Source organism: Elgaria multicarinata, chromosome 1 (assembly GCF_023053635.1).
Source record: "Elgaria multicarinata webbii isolate HBS135686 ecotype San Diego chromosome 1, rElgMul1.1.pri, whole genome shotgun sequence".
In the NCBI taxonomy this organism is placed as follows: Eukaryota; Metazoa; Chordata; class Lepidosauria; order Squamata; family Anguidae; genus Elgaria; species Elgaria multicarinata.
The window spans coordinates 33,253,529-33,274,331 of NC_086171.1; the positions used below are offsets into that span (position 1 = coordinate 33,253,529).

The window sequence follows — 20,803 nt, forward strand, 5'->3', positions numbered from 1 at the left end:
TGAAATAAAGCAAACTTAAACACACACACCTCTCTTATGTACGTATCTTGTTTTGACACCTCAGTGTTACCTCTTTGTCATTTCCTGCCTTGCTGAACAGCTTTCTCACTGTTGAACTTCTTTTCCAGGTGGAACGTCCTTGGGTTGCAAGGTGCTCTCCTTAGCTACTTCACTGAGCCTGTGTATTTGCATAGCATTATTGTGGGAAGCCTCTCTCACCCTGGTCACCTTTCACGGGTGATGAGCCATAGATTGGAAGATGTTGGCCAACTTCCATCCTCATACCGGCACAATCAGCTGCTTCTGAGTGGTAAGCCCATGCTTGCTTAGAAAAATAAACAGCCTGCTTTCTCATTGCTAGCATTGCTGAGCTCCTACAAGAACCCTTCTGAAGAGCATCTACAAAATACTTGCTTCATTCTCCATTTTCTTTGATGTTGTTGATAATGACACATTCTACTCAGAAGTACGTCTCATGAGGTTCAATGGGGCGTACTCCCAGGTAAGTGGAGATAGGACTGCAGCCTTAGCTGAAATGTTTCCATCGTTGTGTTTGGGGCAGTTGTCCTTCCCCAGAGAGAATTCCTGCCCAGGGATATTCATTGTGAAATATTATTAAGTAAGGATAACTCTACCAAGTTTGACTCTACTCGGTCTCTCATTTTTCCTACATTAAGTTCGTTCTGTTCCATTTCTGCATCAGTTTGTGAATTCGAATTTTTTAAAAGCCCAAATGAGAATTTGTATGTATTTGTATGCATATTTATCTAAATGAACACATTTTTGTATGCGCTTTTCCAAATATGCACCATTTTCAAAATGTAATTTTTTTTTCAAGTGATGATGCAGTTTTGTGCACACTTTTCCCTATTGTACTAATGGGGGGGGGGGACATATTCCCCTGTTCTGCACACTTTTGTGCACATGTTTCTGTTTCACGAACTGCATCGCAAAATTCAGGGAAGTGTGAATGTCGCCATCTCGCTGCATTCCATTTTCATGCACACGTTTGGGAAGTGCAAATTTGGTAAGTTTACATTGGGCCCGTTCAGAAGACACCTTAAACCACGGCTTTAACCATGGTAGTTAAGCCAGAAAGCCAGGCTGTGTTCAGAAGACATCTTAAACCATGGCTTTAATCACAGTGAATAAGGCTTTTTTGCTTTATTCATCATAGTTAAAGCCATGGTTTAAGGTGTCTTCTGAACGGGGCCATTAAAACGAGAACCCAATGAATTTCTCACCCATCCCATGTAAAGACAGCACTAAACTATTGACACGTTCCACTTGGTGCGTTTTTTAACTGATCATTGCCATTAAGGGCTTGAGGCTACACGCAGTTGCTGCTGGATCAAGTAATCAAAGAACGGGATGGGTTGGATCCTTCAGCAAAAGAAAGGGCTCTTTCAATTTTTCCCCTTCCCCTACACACTACAACTCACCCTGTTCAGCAAGCACTTTTAATGCTGTGTGTAATATTTTCAGGCTGGAAAGGAAGGGGTAGAAAGTCCACTTCCGTCAGTGCAGTTGACCCAGTGTAAATCTGTGGGGGTGGGGGGGACATTATCTGCCAGACTTAAAGTCAATTTGCACCAGATCCAATTCAGATGGTATCTTAAACCTGCCTTCTGGGTGGAAAGAAAAATCTATAACCTCCAGGAAGAGAAATGCTGGAGCTGTCAAACCACATGGTTTCGACATTACATATTTCTTGCTCCTGCTCTCACATACAATAGTTTTAGCAGGAACTATTAAAAGCAATAAAACACATGGCCGGAAATGATATTCCTTTAACTCCTAAAGTGGTAATTCTAAGATATTTAAAGGATAACATCTTAGAGGATGATTTAGAATTATTTTCTTGTTTATTTACAGATAGACAAACCATAGCGTAATTTTGATCTCCAAGATCTCCCGTAATGTAAAGTTGATATGAATATGTTTTGACAGAGGCCTTTCTGGCCAAACTTACATATTATAAAAGGTTCAAAGAAAGACAATCATTGGATGCATTTATTGAAAAGATGAAGTTTATTTATAAACCAGTGGAATATAAAATATCATGATACTATATAGCCTTATATAAACTTCTGCCATACAAATAGCTGTATAATCATTCATTTTGCTTACTGAATATTTGCGATTTATCCTAGATAATGTCATAAGTTCTGTGTAATAACATTTTATTTTGTGTATGTTTTTATATTTTAGAAATATATATATATATATATATATATATATATATATATATATATATTAGGCCCAACTCATCACGAGGGGCTGAGTACTCATATCTTTTCACTGTTGCCTTCAGTAACCAATTAAAATAGATTTCACTGTACTTGGCATTTTGCTTTTCATAAGTTCATAAGCTTGATAGTTAACCAAGTCCTGAAGACTTTAAATGCCTAAAGTGGCCTAAGTACTTTTGTATTTAAATTGGTGCAACCAGTCATTGCTTTAAGGTGGCCTGACATTTTGTCCCAGTTCATATCTACACAACCATGTATAGGCAACATCACATTATAAACTCTCCTTAACTGTCTAAATTGTTTTATATCTTGTATATTTATATTTTATGCTATATTTTATTCTCTGATGAATTGTTGTAAACTGCCCAAGTGCTTTGGGTATTGGGCAGTATAAAAATGAACATCATCATCATCATCACCTATCTGTGTAAGCAGGTGTCTCTGTGATTAAATTAATATTAACCCAGGGGTAGGGTGACCAACTGTCAGGATTTCCCCGGATTTGTCCTGGTTTTTGTTCTTTCCATGGTGTCGGGGGATTTTCTATAATTTTCAATAATGTCCTGGAATGACACACCTTCCCCTTTAAGGCTGCCATTAGCATGGCAGGAGGGAATGTCATGCTTTCTTGAGGCACATCATTCCCCCACCCCGAGCTCCAATTGAGGTCTTAAAGGGGAAAGTGGGTCATTCGTGGACATTATAGAAAAGGCCCCAATTGGAGTGGATGGTGGTGGTGCAGAATGAAATCTTTTCCCCTCCTCCACTCCAATCGGGTTCTTTAAGGTGGCGGGGGAAGAACGTACTTTCTGCAGGACTCAGAAAGCTGCTTCCCCACACATACACTAGGTGTCCTCTTTTTTGGTTTCCCAAATATGATCACCCTACCCAGGGGTTAACCTTGTCAGTGCAAACGGGGTGTTTTTTCTGTGCTAGCATGGTTAAAATTGCCCAGGGGGTTCTCGAGGAGCAGCTCACACGAATGGTTTACCACATGGCACTACTTGAACATACAAAATGGACCTTTGTGGTGGCTTATTCTATGCCAGAGTCCTACTAGACATTTTTAAAATGGCTTGCACCATTAAGCATCATTAAACACATCTTTGGCTGACCAGATAAGCTATAGAGTTGGAAGCAATCATTCTCCAAGAGAGCAATCTTTCCATTAGACTTGGCACCTGTGCATGTATATCACCTCTCATCCAAAAACCTTAAAGCACTTTGTAAGTGTTAAAACCAAACTAAAGCCTCGGATCATAAAAATTTACTTAAGAACAGATTTAAACCGATTCCCAATCCAGTGATGTGCTTAAGGATGAACCTAAGCACCAGGGAAAAGCAATAGTGAATGAAATGGGACTCCCTTGAGGAAAGGGGAGGGTGTCAAGAAGCTGAAGGGTGCTTTCACTTTGGATACTTAGCACAGAACTAAACTATGGGCCTGTTCAGACAACACACTAAGCTATGATGGTTAAGTGTTTTGAGATGGCTTAGCGTGTCGTGTGTGGGGCGTTTTTCCTAACCATGGTGGCTGCATGGCCATGATTTAACCACCCTCACTAACCACATGCTGCAAAAGGATTAGCGGCCCTAACCATGTTTTAGCATGTTGTCTGTCAGGGCCCTGTGGTTAACCCCACAGTTAACCGAGCATTGACATATAGCTGCCATTAGCGCTGCCATTAGAGGTGTGAATATTCTTGAGTAAATGGCCGCTATACACCCACAATTTCCATAAAAGACGTTTTGTGCAGAATAACAAGCTGCCATTTTTATTCATAATGGTGGCTCACTAAGGCGACAGGCAGCCATGCAGCACAACCCAGGAATTCACAGAGCTGTTTAGTGCTTGCACAGTGCAGTGAATGGGGGTGGGCAACAGTGAAGGGTCACAGACACCAGTCTGGCAGGCCGAGTGGCAGGAAGTCCACCACATCCCTAGCAGGGAAAAGAGATGTTTTCAATCCCTTGACGCTGTATCAGCACAGCAACCCTGAGCGCTCCATGCTGTGGATGCTACATAAAGCGAAAACATCTCCAGCCAAATGTCAAGAAGCACAAAACCCGCTTCCCATGGTTCTCCAAGCAGTTGGAGCACAGCGGCTAATCCTGCACCCCGCAGCAGCTCAAGGAGAAGCTACACACGTTCAAGAAGGGTGGTTAGGCAGGCCAGGAGGACTCTGCGTGGTTAGTGGTAACCACCATGCACTGTGGTTAGCCAACCACCCTTCCCCAAGTTACATCTGAACAGGGCCATTCTAGTCAAAACTGGTCTGCTGCTGAAAATAGTGGCCTCATGTGACATTTTCCCCTTTCCCATGTCATGACATCATCATGTTGTGCATTTCCTTGCTCAGTCTCTCCATGCTATTAGTTATCCCTGGCAGGTGTTAGGAAGCAAGGAATGGTATCCTATTGTGCCCAAGTGCTTCTGCGCGTCTAAAAATAACCCAAAATGAGTGGGAACACTTGTTTCCGGAATGAGGCAAGTCAGCGGAGCACTCAGAAGGGAGCTCCATTGATCTACTGCCATCTGGAAATGAGCATTTCCACTCATTTATGGCATTACTTTTAGGAGTATGAAAGCCCCTTTGCACAAGTGGTTGCTCACGCGAGCGCAACAAAACCAGTGGAGCCCTGTTGGATATTGCCCACAATGCAATGATATCATGACATGGGAAAATATTATTATTATTTATTTTATTATTATTTATTTATTTATATAGCACCATCAATGTACATGGTGCTGTACAGAGTAAAACAGTAAATAGCGAGACCCTGCCGCATAGGCTTACATTCTAATAAAACCATAATAAAACAATAAGGAGGGGAAGAGAATGCAAACAGGCACAGGGTAGGGTAAACAGGCACTGGGTAGGGTAAAACTAACAGTATAAAGTCAGAACAAAATCAAGTTTTAAAAGCTTTAGGAAAAAGAAAAGTTTTTAGTTGAGCTTTAAAAGCTGCGATTGAACTTGTAGTTCTCAAATGTTCTGGAAGAGCGTTCCAGGCGTAAGGGGCAGCAGAAGAAAATGGACGGAGCCGAGCAAGGGAAGTAGAGGCCCTTGGGCAGGCGAGAAACATGGCATCAGAGGAGCGAAGAGCACGAGCGGGGCAATAGTGTGAGGTAGCATTCATGCATTGGGCAAGCAGGCCTTCTTTCGCTTCTGAGCTTACCTTCTGTGGGGCATTTGCCTGAACATTAATTGCAGCAAGAGGGTGGAGAACTCTACACACGGTTGCTTATGCTGGTTTGGCTGCGAGATCTGTCTTCTGTTGATTATTATTATTATTATTATTTATTTATTTATATAGCACCATCAATGTACATGGTGCTGTACACAGTAAAAGAATAAAACAGCAACACCCTGCCACATAGGCTTACATTCTAATAAAATCATAAGAAAACAATAAGAAAAAGAAGAGAATGCACCAGATAGGCACAGGGGACAATAAAACTAACAGTGAGGGGATCTACACTAGTCAAGTTAGAACATGTCTTACCATTTTTAAGTGTCAATTTCGTAGTATTACGCCACATGACGTTCAGTTTGTGACGTTTTATTGTTGTCTGTTCTCCGGTTTTTATTTTGAACTTCTCTGAAATAAGTCATTCTATTTGGTATGATGTGGCCGATTTCATCGTATTAAATGGGTTTCCTGTATTTCTTAATTAGCCAATCGCATTCCTGGGGGGCATGTTTATGTAATTTCCGCGCCCAAAGTTGGAGCCTTTTTTTCTTTCAAGCCTCTTTTTTGCAGCCACTTCCAGTTTCACTTTTGGGAGGCTACTTGGTGGATTGTTTGTAGGTGGAGGATTGTCTCGGAGAGAAGAGGAAGTGGGAGGGGAAATTGGCAGACAGGGAAATAGAACAAACGGATTTATTTTCTTAGTGTGGCCAAAAGGAATGCATTCCCCCAGAAAGAGAAAACGTAAGTAAACGTTTTAAAAACTGCTACGTTTTAAATCGTTCAAAAACAAAACGTTCAATGACTGTAAAAACAATGTTTCATATACTAGTGTAGATCCCCTCTAAGTGAAAGTAAGAACAAAGTCAAGTTCTAAAAGCTGTAGAAAAAGGAAAAGTTTTCAATTGAGCTTTAAAAACAGTAATTGAACTCGTGTTCCACAAATGCTCTGGAAGAGAATTCCAGGCATAAGGGGCAGCGAGAGAAAATGGATGAAGCCGAGAAAGAGAAGTTGAGGCCCTTGGGCGGGTAAGAAACATGGCATTTGATGAGCGAAGAGCACGAGCAGGGTAATAATGTGAGATGAGAGAAGAAAGATAGGAAGGAGCTAGACTGTGACAAGCTTTGAAAGTCAACAGGAGAAGCTTATATTGGATTCTGAGGTGAATTGGAAGCCAATGAAGACATTTCAGAAGTGGAGTAACATGATCAGAGCGATGAGCCAAGAAGATGATCTTAGCAGCATTGTGGTGAATAGAAACCAATGAATGGAAGGTCTCTGGTCATGGAAGATGATGGTAATGATGATGATGATGATGATGATGATGATGATGATGATGATGACGATATTTATTTGTATCCCGCCTTTTGCTAATGCCTCTGCCAGATTTTTGGAGATCCCCCTTTCTCCCCTGCACTACAGGTCACCCCATTCAGCAGGGTCCCCCAGCCCTCTGTGTAGTATTTTCAGGGGGCTGGAGGAGCTCCTGTCAGAAGGAGGAAGTGAGGAACCCTCTGATGCTTTATACTGAGTCAGCCTATGGGTCCAGCTAGCCCAGTGATGCCTATTTTGAGTGACAGCAATGGTTCAGAGGCAGACGTCTTCTCCAGCCCTGGCCTGGGATGCTTAGGATTGAACCTATACATGCAAACCATGTGATCTGCCTCTGAGCTTTCACCTCTCCCCACATGGCAACACTCACACCTAGCACCAGCAGCGCAAGAGAGGAGCTGAGGTTGCTGTTATGATGGTTCCCTCCAACACTTCATACTTTTTGAGTGATTTACAGCACAGTCCACAACCCGGCTAACAAGCAGAATCAGATTCCACTTGCTTTAAACCCATTCGCCATTGATTTCAATTGCTATGACCATATATTTCATTTCTGTTCTTAAGAACCCCCCATTCATCACATTTGGTCTTGGAAGAGTTCCCAGCGGATCACATCTGCCATCTGCTTCATCATCAGAGCAAATTATAAATTGTGGATGCATCCTATGCATGTTACTCACAAGTAAGTCTCAGTATAACTCAGTGGGACCAATGCCCTAGTCAATGGGCTTAGGATTGCAGCCTCAGTCAGATGACCAACAACACAAATTATAGAGGGGCAGAAAAAGCAAAAGGAGGCTTGTAGCACCCAAACACAGTTTGCTGGAAGGTAGGTGGTTAGTCCCAAGTCTCTTACCACCTTCCCCAACCTTGGCACCTAAAAATTCCAGGCAGATGCACATGCTTACCCACTTTGTCCTGTGCCATTGGCCAAAGTTGGGGCCAGAGACCTTTGTATCTAGGCATGGGACATATGACATGTGGTGAAAAGTAGGAGCAGAAGGTAATGGAGCTACAGGGTAAGAGTCTTACGCCCTGTGCCCTGTCTATTAAAGGACTTTCCGTTGATCCAAAGGACTCCAGTAGGATGGCCACATGTCCTGCTTTAAAGAGGAAAGCTTTCAGAAGACTCTCTTTTTGCATCTGAAGAGCTTTCAGAAGACTCTTTTTGAAGGCATCATCAATTTCTGGGCTGAGCAAGTTCTGGCCTTCTGGATGGGGTGGCCTATAAACTCCCATAATCTCTCAAACATTGATGGGATGTGTAAGACAAAACTCTTGAGGGCCACAAGTTGCCCATTCCTGCTCTCTTTGAAGGGATGTCTAGTCCAAACCCAATTTAAAGGAAAAGAACAAAAAGAAGGGAGAAGAGGGACTGAAATTTCCCATCGACTGCCCTGGGACAGCAGATTGAGAAGGTGCAGACATCAGTGGGTCACAGACTTCCCCAGCGTGTACAAATGTTACGCAAATTTGTGTCCTCTTTTGTTCTCTTTTTTTGATGCACCATTTCCTTTTGGAGATGCATAAGAGGCCACCTGAGTCTCCAGTTACTACCACAAGTTATCATTTCCATTACCATGTTCATTTGCAAAGTTATTTATTTATTACATTTATTTATTCCATTGTGTAACTAAAGGTGGCTACACGGGGTTCCCAGGTGGTTTCTCCTCCAAGCACGGACCAGACCCAGACCTGCTTAGCTTCAACAAGGTGGCCGCCCCACATGCCTTCAGACCATACTGTGGGACCGTGTCTTGAGAAGGGATTCATTGTATTTGCCTTGGTAGCAGCCCTCAAAGATTGTTGATTATAGTCCCCAATTAGGAACAGTGGGGTACTGAAGCCTAGAAATAGTGACTTGTCCAACCAAGGCCATATACTGAAGATCAACCTGGATGTGATGCAGGGCCCAAGGCCACTGCACAAGTCTCCCAGATTCAGTCTCTCCAGTGTTAAAGAGGTAGGTACTATAGCACAGACTTTGTGCTTTGCTATGGTGCTGTGCTATACTTACCTCTCCAATTTCCTTACATCCCCTTCCACAGGAACAATGCTCCTCTGAAAAACAGGGGATCAAGCTCTTGCAATCTGCACCCACAATGTTGAAGGATCCCATCACTAAATCGCCAAATACATTTATTGATGCTGCGAGGGAGGGCCTGTAGCTCAGTGGTATAGTGACCATGTTTTGCATGCAGAAGGTCCCAGGTTGCATCCCCATCATCTCCAGGTAAGGCTGGAAAAAACCTGCCTAAAACTCTGGAGAGCCACTGCCAGTCAGTGTTGATAATACCCAGTTAGATGGACCAAGGGTCTGACTCAGTATAAGGCAGCTTCCTATGGATTTTAGCTTCCATGAGTTTGCTACATTTTATTTTCCATGAGAACGGATTGTCTGTTGGTAGCAAACGTCTGGGGATAGCATGTAATTTGCTTTTACTTGGGGCGGTTCGTTGGCAATGCGTGTGTGCAAAGCTGCTAATTTGACTGAATGTTTTGCTTGCCTCTGGTCGTTAGGTTTGCTGGCATCTCTGTTTGTCCTTTTACCTGTGGCTTTATCCCAGGCAGGCCTTATCTGAACATGCGCTGTCATGTTTGGCCCTCCATCCACTAAGCTTTTGGGAGATAGCTTGACAGAGACTGATGCATTAGTGTCAAGTCGTATGTTCAGATCTGCATGCAACAGGCTCAGAAAGGAAGTATTTAAATAGCACCACAGTGTCAGCACACACATTTATTTTGAATACTTTCAGCAGGTTTTTTTTTAATACAAACTGATCAGTTATCTTTGTGAAAGAACTGAAGTTGCTAGGAATGTGACATAAATGTGATTAGCAACCCCAAGTGAGATGATAACTCAATTATGTTTTCATCTGAATTCATCTGTGTACAGTCATTCAGGGTAGTGCCACTTAACCAGGCAAATGGATGCTACTTATGACAGAAGGCCCAGAAATGCTAAGGATCTTTAACAAGCATCCTGCATTCAGTGCATTTTGCTGGAGCATTTCCACTTGACTCCAACTGCAATGTTTCCACACTTCTGCTCTATTTATAGAGCATTCCTATGGCCCTAGGCAGTGTCTGAGGGGTCGCAGGACCCAGTGAGTCTCTTTGTCATAGGCCAGCTCCAACTTCGGAGAAGGACATCCGACTGTGTCATGAGAATTATTTAGCATTGATGCCTTCCATTAGAAAGGCTGTTAGCAGAGAAAAAACAAAGGGCAGAACAGAATGAGCATTTACCAGTCCCACATGCACATGAAGCTAAAAAGGAGACAACACCCTTCTTCAGTGAAGGAAAGATAAAATAGTTTACTAAGAATGTTGTTGCATAAAACTGCAGGTACAGCGTACAAGAGCAAACATAACTGCTCCCGCAATGAAGAACGCCAGAGAAACGGGAAGGGGAAGAGCAAAAGGAACAAACCACAGTAAACCACACTTAGGGCTATAGAGATTCTAAGGCTAGCTGTAGCCTAAATCCCCATGAACTAACAGCAGCACTGCCACCTTCAAGTAACTTGCAGACAAGGATGCAATATTCCCAACACTGTGGACCTCCCCTTCATGGTGACACTCTGTTGGCTCCCTCTCCTGTGCTTGGGACAGACTTTGAGGATGGAGGAAATGGGTGTATTGTGGTAGAGAGAGGGCAGGGAGGGGAAAGGCTGTGGATCCACTGGATTGAAAGGCCTCTCAGTTCCCATCCCCACCCCTGGCAGTGAAGAAGGGTTGGGTGGACTCAGAGGTCCATCTAATGTAAAAGCTATTTCGGAGGATGGAGAGGCCTCTTTTGCGCCTCCTGTCCTGCCAGCAAAAACTTGGCAGGGCTTAGAATGGATGGAGGGCTCTGGCATTGGAGCCCTCCATCCTTTGGGCACCAAGTCCATAGGACTGCTCTCTTTAACCCCATATAGGGCTTCTGTGGTGAACTGAATCACCTATCGCAATCATTAACAGTCGCAAATATCATGTTATGGTGAAGATAACAGAAGGCTTCTGTCACTGGTTGGCCAAGCCGGTGCGTTGATGGATAAAAAGCAATTTTAAAAAATATATAACAAATTTGATTCATTTTTCTTTAAATCACTTTCTTTTAAATTTCAATTACAAGTATATATATTTTTAATATAACCTGGCTTAAAACAAAATGAATTTAATAGAAACATGTTCAAGCCTGTGCTTCTAATTTCTGAAAGCTGAATGATGATCATCTATCAGTCAGAGTTTAAAGCAGCTTTTTCTATTCTAAAAAATAAAAAACGGCCAAGCGAGGGTGTGGGAGAAGAGCCTATTTGACTTCTGAGGCTGAATATTATAAATGACCCAGGGACTAGCAAGTCATCACAAGCGATGCCATGCTGTATCTCACCAGGATTATCCATGGGGCCCATATGGGTGATCTTGTACTCCTATTTTATGCCCTGCAAACAGCTGAGCTCTGCAATGTGTTCAGTTCACAAATGATGAACGTTTATGACTCTACCAACTCAGCAGCATGGACATTTATTTTCCATTTCATAGAGAAACGCTATTTTCGTACACAGGAAATACCAACCTTTGCTGCTTCTGCAAAACTCTAGATATTGCAGCACACTCCCGCACGAGCTTCTCAGAAGTCTGTCCCACTTTGGTAAATGGAACAAAATGGATAGGATTCCAGCCTTAGGGCAAAACTACGTGTGATGTAAAAGATCTGTGTCATCAAGTCTCCCGACATATTTTGCTTTGCCTAAAAGCACCTGCAAGGGCAGGGTGGGCTGCATTAGATCGGGGCCACAATGCTGGAAAAGAAAAGGTTTGCTTTTCACTCGGCCCAAGTACACCATTTCCCCCAATGGCAATCAACCCCCCTCAAAATAGTAGAACCCAATGGGATCATTCCATGAAGCTGATTGGTGGGAGATTCAGGACAAATGAAAAGAAGGATTTCTTCACACAACGCATAGTTAAACTGTGGAATTCACAAGATGTAGTGATGGCCACCAGTTTGGATGGCTTTAAAACGAGGTTGGATAAATTCCTGGAGGAGAAGGCTATCCATGGCTACTAGCCCTGATGGTTATGTGCTACCTCCTGTATCTGAGGCAGTAAGCCTGTGTGCACCAGTTGCTGGGGAACATGGGTGGGAGGGTGCTGTTGCACCATGTCCTGCTTTGTTGGTTCCTGGCCGACAGCTGGTTGGCCACTGTGTGAACAGAGTGCTGGACTAGGTGGACCCTTGGTCTGAACCAGCATGGCTCTTCTTATGTTCTTCTGCTGCCAAAGCTGTGGAAGGCAAAAAAAAAGAGGGGGGCATTCAGTTGCCTCTTTTTTCCGCACAAATGGTTAATAGCAATTTTGGAGGTGATTTTCTGTTGCGGAAACCATGAGGGGGAAAGTTAGCCATTCCATAGCTGAGACCCTGTGACCGTTTTCTGTTAGTTCAGTGATTCAGGGGTTTTGTGCTTGAAATCACACACAGAGACCTGCCCCCACTTCAAACACGGCTGGAGCAGCTTCTGTTCCAAAGGATGCCACCTGTACTTTGGCCCTCAGCTGTCACCAGCAGCATCCATTCCAGCAGATGGAGATTGGACGGGAAAACAGCTATCCCACCAGCCCCTGCTGAAAGCTTTCCCCACCTCATTCCTTCCTTCCTTCCCCATCCCCTTTTCCTTTTGGGTTGCATCTGTTTAGATTGCAAGCCTGTAGACAGGCACCATCTTGTTTTTATCGATGGTTTGTAAGCTGCTCTGGGAGCGTTTATGGCTGAGGAGTAGGATTAAAAAAATGCTGTAAATAAATTAATAAAGCTGATAAGGGAAAGAAAGGCTGTCTCTATATTACAGAAAAACCCTGCAATCTTACTAGGCTTTCTTCTTTTGGGGTCTTTCCACATTTACTATGGGCATCTTTAAACGATGACCAATCGCAGTCACGTGATTTGTAATTGAAAACTTCCCCTCTTGGCAATGCTTTGTAAAGGTAAATGAAATGTCGCCATCTAGCGGCAGTATTATAGTACAACATTAACTTTACACATTGGGAAAATCCCACGATATCCCACGATAATTTTAAATTGTGCATTATCTGTAATCTTTTTTAAAGCGAGATTACTGGGGGGAAGGTGCGGGAGACATCCTAGAGGTTTGCAGAGTCATGTAAAAGACCTGCCAATGTCCACGAGTGGCCAATCGTGAGCATGCAATAAATCGCTTGTGTAGAGAAGCTCACTGAGAGATGTTGTGCCCAAGTGGGAGAGAGGGAAAGCATGAATGCCTGGGGGTGGCTGCCAATTTGCAAACCATGCTTTGAAAGGAGGCAACATTCCATCTGCATAGGGCCAATATCTTTCTCCTTTCTAAAACTGAGGACTTAGAAAGAGGGGGAAAGGATCTTATATTTAACTATTGGAACCAGCCCTCTCCTGAAAGACTCCATTCCATCCCATTGCTCTCCAGATTTCCTTTTTTCCCCTTGCATCACTCAGTCAGCATTCCATGCTCAGTCCTCACTGGGCTGTTTCAGGTTCATTTTCCTAAGCATATTGTTATACTTCTGCAGCAAACCTTGGGGATCCCTCCAACCTGCTGATACCTCCTCTCTTGAGTGTGGAGGGTGCTGTTTTGGCTACGTAAGATGTGGCACACAGAGAGGCAAATATGAGCCGCCACCCCCCACTCCCTTGGTTTTTAGAAAGGGTGTGAAGACAAATCTTTTTAATTTCGGCAGCAATCCTATGGACACCAGACACTGTCTAGATGGCCGTAAGATTTTTCGGTTTCTGGGAACTGAAGTCAGAGCCAGTGCTCTGACTTTGGTTCCCAGAAAATGCTCACCCTTCCTCTTTCCCGGGCCGCCTTGTCACCAGAGCAGTTCTCTCTGCACCAGCTCCTTATCCATGCTTGGGAACTTAGTGCAGCGAGAGTGGAAAGGGAGCGTGCCCAGGAGTGGGGAGGGGAGGAGACCACAGAAGCTCCTTTACGCAGCCTCCCACCCACCCCTGAAGCTCCCCCCCTCAGACTCCCAAAATCAAGCGACTAGCAAAAACTGCAGGGCAGACGGAGCATGGCAGAAAGGATCCACTGGAAAGTCATTTGCCTCCGAGTAGTGGGATTTACAACTATCCCAATAGGATGGCATCCTTAACCTTTTCAATAATGTAGTTTTAACAGATTTTGTTATGTTCTCATGTTACAATTGTATTATTGTAACTTGTCGTACACCACCATTTTTAGCAAATAAGGCAGTGTATAAATGTGAATACTAAATCAATAAAATAACAGTATCCATGATTTTATGTTCGGTGCTGCTTTCATACAAATAATTGCACTCAGAACGACTCATACTGCACGCAAAAATAGAGCAACCATCATTCCATTCTACACAGTTAGGTAGATCATACCATACACGGAGCTATACATTAAGCAGGTTCCGGCCAACGAATGAAAACAGTTTATTTATGTAGGTGCAGAAGTCCAGTTCCTTTCCCAGCAAAACAGGAGTTCCATTTCATGCTTGCCAGGGGCAAGGTGGGGCTATTGATCTTAATGCTTTGATGTTCTCTGCTTCCCCTTTGACAGGCGTGAGTAATGCTGAGATGCGTCAGGCAGGGAAATCACCTGGTTTCAGTGTGAATTGGATAGTGGGCACCGCAGACCTCGAGCTTATTAACGCCACAACAGGAAAACGAAACTGTGGGAGTTCTTCCCGGCTCTGCAAGCACATGTTTTACACTCGATGGGCAAAGCTTTATGGAAAGGTAAGGCTGAACAGCACCAGGGAAGGCAAAGGTGTGTCCATTGCAACACCGTCAATTTCCATTCCAACCACATCCCAAGCCTCGTATCACCAGCTCAGAGCCGTGACCCTGGCATGGACGCCACCGTCCCAAGCACAGCGTGTCAATTACACAAACATGATTATTCACAACAGCCATTTTGTGTATACTCCAGTATACGTGCTTGAGTACAAAATGCACAGAGATCATGTCAAATAGGAACGGGGCGCACGTGTATTACTGGCGGCTTTTGTTTTCCACATGCAGGCAAGTGGCATCGGAAAACAGAAAAGGGGCAAATAATGTATCCCTGCCACGTTCACATTTGACACAACAGCCCACGTGCCATTTGTAAGTACGCGTGTTTGGCTCAGCATCATGGAGGAAGCATCTCTCAGGGGATCCCAACTCACTCGCTTGGAAGTGCTGGGCTGGACTTCTGTCTGACGTTCCTCAGGCTTCTTATTACTTTCCTGAAATGTCAAAGGCTCACTCTTGGCTTGTTTGCGCTCTGCCTTTGGCAGGTGGGGAAGGAGGTCATTGATTTAATCCTCCTGCAAAACAAAAAGTTCTTTCCTCCCAGGTGCTTGGGTGCCCGGGGTGATTATTAGACAGCAGATGCGTGACTTTGCCTCTTAAGACAGTTTCTGGCAGGAAGCCGGCAGCAGGGAGTGGGGGTGTTATTTCATAACATTTCAATGCTGTTCACAAGACAGTCTCTCGGCTATACATGCTGGGTAAACCCCGAATGCTCGATTACTGCCTGCTCTTCTGCATGTTTCACAGTATCTTTGTTAATAACCGATCTGAAGGAATGAAGGTGGAATTCTACTTGTGCATTCACTCGAGGGATCAGCTTGCCTGTCAGAAACCTTGAATAGCTCAAATCCTTTCTCCAAATGCCAGCACATCCTTTTTTCATTTTAAGTGCTGCCCTGAAGCCTGGCCTGCTTGCTTGCTTATTTATTTAGCAAATCAGCTTTTGATTTGAAGTCTGCAGGACCTAGGGTTGCCATACGTCCTGGAAAACCGGGAATGTCCTGATTTCCAGGAGTTTCTGAAATGTCCCGACCGGCTGGGCAAGAATCCCGGATTCCTGGTCCAGCTGGCCACAGAAATTCTGACCTCCAAAATGGTGCCTTGAGCCTGCTCAGCGGAGCAGCGGCAGCAGAGGAAAAGACGCATCAATCTGGCGCCTTTTCCAGAGCATCACCGCTCCTCCACAGGCTCATCTGAGTCACTCACCGTGACTCACCTTATTGCGCCTGCAGCTGCGTAGAAGAAGAAGAACAGCGAGGAAAGGCACACATGCTCTCCTCAGGCTACCTGAGTCCCAAGCAATGCAAAGGAGTTTGGTGAGCTTGGCTGATTGTGGTCAGACCTTTAGGGTAAGTGTGGGGCAGAGCTACTGGGTTATTTGTGGGGGAAGAAAGAGAGTTTTGTGGGGGACAGGAGGGAGGGAGTGGAGGACCAGGGAGTGAAGGAGAGGAAAGGAGAGAGGGGAGAAAGGAAAGGAAAGTCACTCCCCCAAAAATCGCCCTCCAGAAAGCCACCTCTTTGGATTTGAGTTGCAAGCCTCAAATCTGTTCCTTGGAAGTAAGTTGCAGGGAATTTAAGATGTCTGGTTTTACAGTTGTTGACATTGTAATTAAAAAATTGGGCTTTGCAAAAATTGGGCTTTCCCTAGATATTTATATATTGTTTAGCTTTTTTAAAAAAAAAAATCCTACCCCCCCACCCACCCCAAAAAATAATCCTAGCCCCCCCCACCTCCCAAAAATCCTAGCCCCCCCCACCCCCCAAAAAAATTGTCCAGGTTTTGTGGATTCAGAACATGGCAACCTTAGAGGGACCTCTCAAGAAAGCATAATAAAAACAATATGGGTTGTACTCAATGGTGCCATACCGCTAGCGCAAAGCTTCTACCACTTGTGGAAACCCTGTTTTCATCCTTGTGCAAGTGTGAAATCAATATAGGGATTCCGTTTGCACACGCCGTTCCATAAACCATTGAACAACCCATGATAAATTCATTAGGCTGAATGTTACTTGTGCCAGTTGTTTTGCTAGCGGTCATGCAAGCGTTAGCAGAATGGCCACTCTTGCCATTTTTCTGCTGGTTGATATGGGATGTGTCCCTCTAAAAACAGATAAAAACCAAGAAAATTTAAAACATACAAAGTCATTAGCGGTTACACTAATCAAAGCAGCAGATCCAGAGCACGGCGGGAAGGGGCAGGCTATTTATTTACATGGTCACGGCTCTGTGCAAACTGTGCGAAGCAGAATCCAAATTCTATATAAAAGTAAGAGAAATTCTGCAGCTCGGCAACCCAGATCGCACTGTCAGCATAAGATTGGCTTTATAGTAAAGCTCCATTTGCACAAAGAATTAGAATATAGTTTTTGAAAATCCAATATCAAAATAAGAGGCTTACTGAAAAACATGGAAGGCAAAGATTTGGCTCTGCTGCTTTTTCACTTGGGAGGGAAGGATGAAAACCACAAAATATTAATAGGTTTTCATATCGATCTAGCCAGAAATCCACAGAAATAAGCTTCCTTAGGCCTGTGCTTCGTTGAAAGAAGAAGTCATGTGCAGATATATGTCACCCACAAGCTTCTCTCTACTCAGAAGCCTCATCCAGTGGCAGAGTCTTTGCACCCCCATCCCTCATAAACTGACAGCAATAGCAGTGATCATAGTGTTTGCAGAGGGAAGGAAGTGGCTGAAATCGGTTGTTCTAGCTCCCATTCCCTCTAAACAGATGGCCAGCGATATTGCTCATAATTATTGGTTGTGGGGAGTAGGGTAAGTTGAGTGATGGGGATGATAAAGGCAGCAGCCCACTGCTGCACAAAGATATGATCAGGTCTTCATATATACTCAAGTACAAAACGTAGGGTGACCATATGGAAAGGAGGACAGCAGGGCTCCTGTATCTTTAACAGTTGTATAGAGAAGGTAGGGTGACCATATGGAAAGGAGGACAGGGTTCCTGTGTCCTTAACAGTTGTATAGAAAAGGGAATTTCAGCAGGTGTCATTTGGATGCATGCAGCACCTGGTGAAATTCCCTCTTCATCGCAACAGTTAAAGCTGCAGGAGCCCTGCCCTCTTTAGCTAGAGTGCCCAGATACAAAAGAGAGCAGGACTCCTTCAACTTTAACTTTTGTGATGAAAAGGGAATTTCACCAGGTGCTGCATGTAGACGAATGACACCTACTGAAATGCCCTTCTCTATACAACTGTTAAAGATACAGGAGCTCTGCTGTCCTCCTTTCCATAGGGTCATACATTCCAATGGCCATCCTTTGTCATTTACTTTAATAAGTCTCCAAACCATCTCTCCAAAGGAGGAATGGAAGATAACAGGTGCAATTTATAGGCACAGCATCCCAGCCTACCTTCCAAGTGATAAGCAAACTTATACTTGTGCTCGCCAAAACACACCTTCAAGTCTTGTGGGTTGGCACTAAGCCTGCCCAATGGAAACAATGTATCATCTAAGTTGCTCTTCCTCCCAATATTGTTACTGTAAACCAGAAACAAACACGTAAAGCTTATGGAATGTTTGTCTGTGGCTTATGAAATGCAGACGGAACGATTTTGTTCAGCTGCCGGAGAGCCTGCTGTTTCTGCACTTCTTTCATTTGCATTTGAGATTTTCCTCCTCTCCATCTCTCTTACAGCTGAGCACACGGGTACCAAGCCATGGAAATGTGCCATCGGTGTACAGTGAGGCCAAGCTGGTGGCGCACACGTACCAGTCTGTCAAGCAGCAGCTGTTTAAAGCGTTTCAGAAAGCAGGCCTGGGCACCTGGGTGAAAAAGCCCCCTGAGCAAGATCAGTTCCTACTAACTGTGTGAATCATTCGGCACCTCTGTGACGTGACCCCATCAAATTGACTGGAGAGAAGGGCAGGTGCGCTATGGGAGCGGAGAGCGTGACAGATGCCGTCTGAGATTTACCTCCAGCAGAAGCATCACAGCTCAGCTTGGAATCCTCTACTGGTGAAAATGCGTGAAGTATAAAATAGGTTCTGATTAATGCACTGAACTTGACTTTAGGAAACTGCTTTTACCTACCCATCCCTTCTCAAGGATGCACAAGCCCAGGTTACAAAAATGACCTTCACTGTTGGTTCCTTGTTTGTAGCACATCACTGTAATTATCCGAGTGGCACCTGTATTTCAGGCAACAGCAGGTCCTGCTTCCGACTAAAAAAACAGACGACCCCCCCCTCCCCCCCCCTTGTATTCCCCTTCATTGTTAGTGCAATAATTACCCTTGGAGGACAAATTTTTTCCTAGGTAGCAAACACACGCAGGTCCTTTTAGAATCAGTGTGCACTAAAATTCAAGAGGAAGGCAGTGTGTGTGTGTGTGTGTGTGTGTGTGTGTGTGTGTGTGTGTGTGTGTGTTTAAGGAGAGGGGGAGTTTCAGACTAGTTCTGGAAGGAGAGGTGTTAAAGACACGGCTAAGTAGCACACTGCTGCACTCCCAGCGGCATGAGGAGTGTGCATGTCCTTTCCCACTGAAACATGGATGTCCACAAACTAGCCACATGGGCTGTGCTCCAGGCCGTATCAGTCCATGAAGCCCCTTGTATAAGCTATGCGCACCAAGAGGTTGACCAGAGCAAGGGGAAGCACCTTACATCCGATCTCCAAACTTACAAGCCTGTGAATGTACCTCAGAATTACAGCACTGCAGGAAAGCTGTTGAGTTGCTGCACGACAGGAGGCTAGGAGGATTCAAGACCAGCAGCTGTTGCTCACAAGTATGCACCCCGGGCACTTCCTGCTGAGCACAGAGGGAAAAGCAGCAAGGAAAATGGAATGCCAGCATTGGAGAAATACATTTCCAGGGCATGGAGGGCGTCACCTCATCCAACCCCTGGCACCTCCGAGCCGCCGTTATCCGAACCTCGAGAAATAATACAGGGCAATGGTGCTCCTCAGCCAACGTGGGACCAAAAAAAAAGAAAAAAGCACATCGGATCGCTGAAAGTAACACGTGTGCAAAGATTCTACCATGCAACAGACGGCACCAAACGTATTGCCTGAGACACCCATCCCATCTTGGGCACCTGACTCTTGGGCATGCTCAGAACTGCAGCGTCCCCAGACATTGCCTTGCGTGGGAAGCCCCCTTGCACAGCCCACAGGAGACATTGGCAGCTCTGCGAAGGAGAGCGATGACGGGTCTCTTTATGATAGCGAGAGCCAAGGGGATGGATTTGTGCTGCAAATCTGCAATCGTTAACAACATATGGCATGAGAAGCTCCATGACAGACATGAGATGCTAAAGGTCCAACTGCACATTATTCCAGTGTAGATAATACTATGCTGTTCCCTTCCCTGAGAGCCCTTGCCGGAATGATTGTTGACATTCCTTGGCTCCTAATCTGGAGATTTCCCTATAGTCCTCAGAGGTTAAATCCATTCAATATCCTTATTGCATTCTGCTTTACCTTTCGACGCTGTCAGACGAGCGTTTTATCGCACGCTCATTACTGGCCACTCACTGGTTTTCTGCAGGTCCGTTTGTCAATGGCATCTGTCTCCCGCTCCTTCTGCTGTATTTTCTGTGACCAAATAAGACATAGTAACTCTGGCTTTTTTTTTTTTACTTTCGCCACCGTTTCCTGCTGCATGCAGGAAAAGCAGCGCGATAAAAATGGCCCACTGAATGGGCCACGTGGTCGCTGTTTGCGTGAAGAAAGAGGAAGGTGATCGTCCTTATGGTGGGACAGGAAAGCGCAGTAGGGAAACGCCATGCCCCCACCCCCCCGCCCTGTCTGATGACTCTCATAGAGTTAGAGCCATCCAGTTTGCAAATCTGAAACTGCAGCAGCTGAGGGTAGGGAGGATTTGTTGCTGTAACTGCAAAAAGAAAAAAGTCACCACTAAGAAGAACAATGGATGGTGATTAAACATGAGAGTTAAAATATACTAGTATTGGGAGGCTATGAATTGGGGGGCAGGGGGAGAGTCCATTTGCTAAAGTCCTTTGGAAGGGGCTGGAGGCAACTCTCTGTGCCTCCAATAAATGGCCCACGGTGAGGGAGTTCTCCTGCCCTTTCTCCCATTTCCAAAGAAATGGTGGCTGTAGGTGCTACAGCCCCACCGTGGGTTAAATAACCCATGATAGGCTGGCGTGTCATCCAAACTGGCCCAACAGTTGCCTAACAGAATCTTAAAAACCAGACAGGGAAGGGCTGGGCAGGATTTTTCCCCTTATCGGACAATGAAG

At 44.7% G+C, this 20,803-nt stretch overlaps 1 protein-coding gene across 1 annotated transcript in view; it reads left to right on the top strand.

Moving 5' to 3' along the window:
- Window positions 1-18,414, top strand: part of ADARB2 (adenosine deaminase RNA specific B2 (inactive)) — a 484,223-nt gene extending 465,809 nt beyond the window's left edge. The window contains exons 9-11 of the mRNA XM_063125777.1: window positions 129-310; window positions 14,349-14,527; window positions 18,238-18,414. Coding sequence (XP_062981847.1) covers window positions 129-310; window positions 14,349-14,527; window positions 18,238-18,414 — 538 coding nt within the window. The remainder of the gene's footprint in view (window positions 1-128; window positions 311-14,348; window positions 14,528-18,237) is intronic.
- Window positions 18,415-20,803: the final 2,389 nt, after the last annotated feature.